This window comes from Neodiprion pinetum, chromosome 3, assembly GCF_021155775.2.
Source record: "Neodiprion pinetum isolate iyNeoPine1 chromosome 3, iyNeoPine1.2, whole genome shotgun sequence".
In the NCBI taxonomy this organism is placed as follows: Eukaryota; Metazoa; Arthropoda; class Insecta; order Hymenoptera; family Diprionidae; genus Neodiprion; species Neodiprion pinetum.
In genome coordinates this window covers 38,947,160-38,950,311 of record NC_060234.1, presented here as the reverse complement: position 1 = coordinate 38,950,311, position 3,152 = coordinate 38,947,160, and the positions used below count along the sequence as shown (strand labels likewise).

At 33.8% G+C, this 3,152-nt stretch overlaps 1 protein-coding gene across 2 annotated transcripts; it reads left to right on the top strand.

The window, feature by feature from the left end:
* Positions 1-824: 824 nt before the first annotated feature.
* Arl6 (ADP ribosylation factor-like 6) lies at positions 825-3,070 on the top strand. 2 transcript variants are annotated; one of them, XM_046618410.2, is made up of 3 exons: positions 825-956; positions 1,848-2,027; positions 2,141-3,070. In XM_046618410.2, exons 1-3 carry the CDS (start codon positions 872-874, stop codon positions 2,350-2,352), a joined length of 477 nt encoding a protein of 158 aa, XP_046474366.1. In that variant the 5' UTR covers positions 825-871; the 3' UTR covers positions 2,353-3,070. The 2 variants fall into 2 exon arrangements, with proteins under 2 accessions (XP_046474366.1, XP_046474365.1); XM_046618409.2 differs by having other exon boundaries at positions 837-1,049.
* Positions 3,071-3,152: the final 82 nt, after the last annotated feature.

The following is a 3,152-nucleotide window of genomic DNA, read 5'->3' as shown; positions in this document are numbered from 1 at the left end:
CCCAAAATGGGAGCGAAGTAGGAACCAGTTGAGGGCGTACAGTAACAGGATTTTTAATGGAAACGAACCTTTTGATTGGGCGGATATAATTCGTGAATTCCGCTCATGCACCTGTGCCTCGTCGGGGGAGATTTAGAAAAAGAATAGGCAATCGTATTTCTGGCTTGAACAGAGAAAGAACTTCTCTCTTAAGTATTTGTAAAGATCAGTTTGCATAATTCAGTTTATCACTCACAAAGTTCATTTTCTACACTTCCGTTATCACTTGTAAAATACATCAAAGTCACTATTCAATTGTGAAGCTTGACTCTTTATCTTGCATCATCCTTATACTCTTTTGAATTGTCCCGCGTCTGTGGCTAACCAGTTTCTCGGTCCTATCGGTACAGAAGATCCCGTACTTATCATACACTGTCGATTGTCGATTGTTTATATGTGGTTTATACAAAGCGAAACGCTAAAAATCCCGCGAAAATCAAAAATACCAACTCTAAGGAAACCTTTTGTATCTATATCTTTAGTCAACGTATCAGGGGAATGCACGAAGCCGGCGAAACTCCCCCAGGATTGAATTAGAAGCAGAACCATTTTCGATTAATCATTCGAGTACACTGTGCTGGAAATTCGCATCATCCATGCGTGTATTTTGAATGGTTCAGAATATGTAGAAACAAACCGAGGATAACTACTATTATTGACAAATAAACCCAGCAAGTTTTTTCATAGTCGAGAAAATATCTCTTTTCTCATTATAGTTCAGAATCTAATCACATGTCTTGACGTAGCGCTAGGGTTGTGACGTGCTATGGCGCTACTTTGATTATTGATATTCGATAGACACGTAAGCTTGTAAAGGAAAGGGACTTGGAAAATGGGGTTGTTTGATCGGTTGGCCAATATTTTCGGCCTAAGGAAAAAAGAAGTGAACGTATTAGTTGTTGGACTTAATAACAGTGGTAAGTCGACGGTAATAAATCATTTCAAACGCGAGGAAGAGCGGTGTATCGATATTGTCCCTACTGTCGGGTTCAATGTTGAAAAGTTCGCATGTAAGTTACATGTAGAGATAAGTCAAGTCACTCGATGTCACCATAGAAGCTTTTTTTTTAATAATGGTTACCATCACTATATAGACTTCGATCTCACTGCACTTGCGTGTTATTATAGTTCGAGCAATAATGTAATCAAGATCCCTGATGCATTTATCATTACTTATTAATATACGTTTATAAAGCGCGCACAATTTGTAGGTACAATTATAAAGTTGCACATAATTTAAAAATCCAGTTGATTGTTGAAGTTCAAAGAAATATTAAGTATACTAATTCCGTTTATCACGAAATCATTTGGAAGAGGTACAACCGTATAATATGATCTATTTTTGAATTACAGCGCGATCTTAGTTGTGTGTTAATCTAGGAACTAGAAATAGTACTAACAATAAAATAATAGCATTAAAACTGTAATCGATTTTAAAAGGTGATTTCAGTTATTAACATTCGTTCTATATTGCACTACCAAACTTTCTACTTCTATGGCAAGTTTTTGCAATAATCTTTTTCTTTTGTGTAACTTGTTTGCATTTGGGTAAAAATATTTTCTTCGTTATTTGCTTATAGCGCCGAACTCAGAAGCCCAAATTTCTTGTCTTCGTCCCATTAAAATGATTAACTTGTAGTGTACAAGATCGGTTGTTTACATCAAATAAACATGCACGTATTGACTACATTATTTAAATAAATATACTTGACCTAATTTTCGGAATTAAGGATATATATATATATAACTAAATAATAAGGATAACATTTCTTGTATTGAAGGAAATTCTTGTTTGCGATTTGTTTCAGTTAAAAATGTGCATTTTACTGCGTTCGATATGTCCGGTCATGACCGCTACAGATCGTTATGGGAACATTGCTACAAAGATTGTCAAGGCATTATATTTTTAATAGACAGTAGTGACAAGCTGCGATTGGTTGTCGCGAAAGAGGAACTCGACATGCTTCTACAACATCCAGACATAATTGGTAAGTAAAATTAGGCCTTGGTGTATGATGAATAACAAAAATATGAGTATTAATAGGTACAAATACGTAATATTAGCACTGGTGTGATGATGGATCGATTGGTCTTTTTTCAGGACGCAAGATTCCTATACTTTTCTTAGCGAATAAAATGGATTTGCTAGATTCTTTGACCACGGTAAAGTTGGTTGCCGGATTGGGCCTTGAAAGAATTTTGGATAAGCCTTGGCACATTAGAGCGACGAATGCCGTTAACGGAGAAGGTTTACAACCAGCCATTGAATGGCTTACCGATCAAATTAGAGATATTTACATAAACAAGAGATAACGCTTCATATTAGCATGATCTGAGGTCCAAAACACCATTTATTAATATTAGGACAAATTTTCATCACAAATTCGGATTACAGTACGATGGCAAAGCACAGCAAACACTTTAAGCTTCATATATAATACATTTATTTTAGTTATCAAGTTCGTAATCCGGCACTTATAACGTACTTACTAATGAAAGTAAATCGAATATTTACATAAAAAATATGATTTAGGCAGTCTTCGTCGCATTGCATAAAATACATGCATGTCATCGCAGATTGTGCGATGAAATTCATATATACTATATTTTGTCTACAATTGTAAGCTCAAATTTTTGCATACAATAATCGAAATGAGATATTCATAATAATTTATACAATGTACGTGTAATATATTATAGTTATTGTGATTATTGATCCGTCCAAATAGAAGAATGTATAATTATAAATAGCTAGATATTTAATATATTTAATAATATTACGCTAATTTTTGTATTTGTACATACCAAAATTCCATAAGTATAACATAATACATCACACAACGATAAACGTACACGGTATACGTATAAAAAACAATATGAAGTTATTAAATGTGATTATATATTTATGAATTCTATGATGTGTACAATTGTTAATTACATACTGCAGTTTTGAATTGTTTTTACAGCATGTAGTACATACATACATACATGGAGCATATCTGCAGCTTTGGAAGTAAAAAAACTTTTGTTTCTCAGCAAATAATGGTGCATATTTTCACAGAATTTACTACCAAAAATCTCAGCTTCCGTCAACTTGTCGTTTTCAAAAGCAG

Bases quoted from the DNA above. Each gene is read 5' to 3' on its own strand.
- Arl6 (XM_046618409.2), top strand. From the start codon at position 872: ATGGGGTTGTTTGATCGGTTGGCCAATATTTTCGGCCTAAGGAAAAAA. The intron at 1,050-1,847 runs GTAAGTTACATG...GATTTGTTTCAG, and splicing joins CAATGTTGAAAAGTTCGCAT to TTAAAAATGTGCATTTTACT. The intron at 2,028-2,140 runs GTAAGTAAAATT...GTCTTTTTTCAG, and splicing joins ACAACATCCAGACATAATTG to GACGCAAGATTCCTATACTT.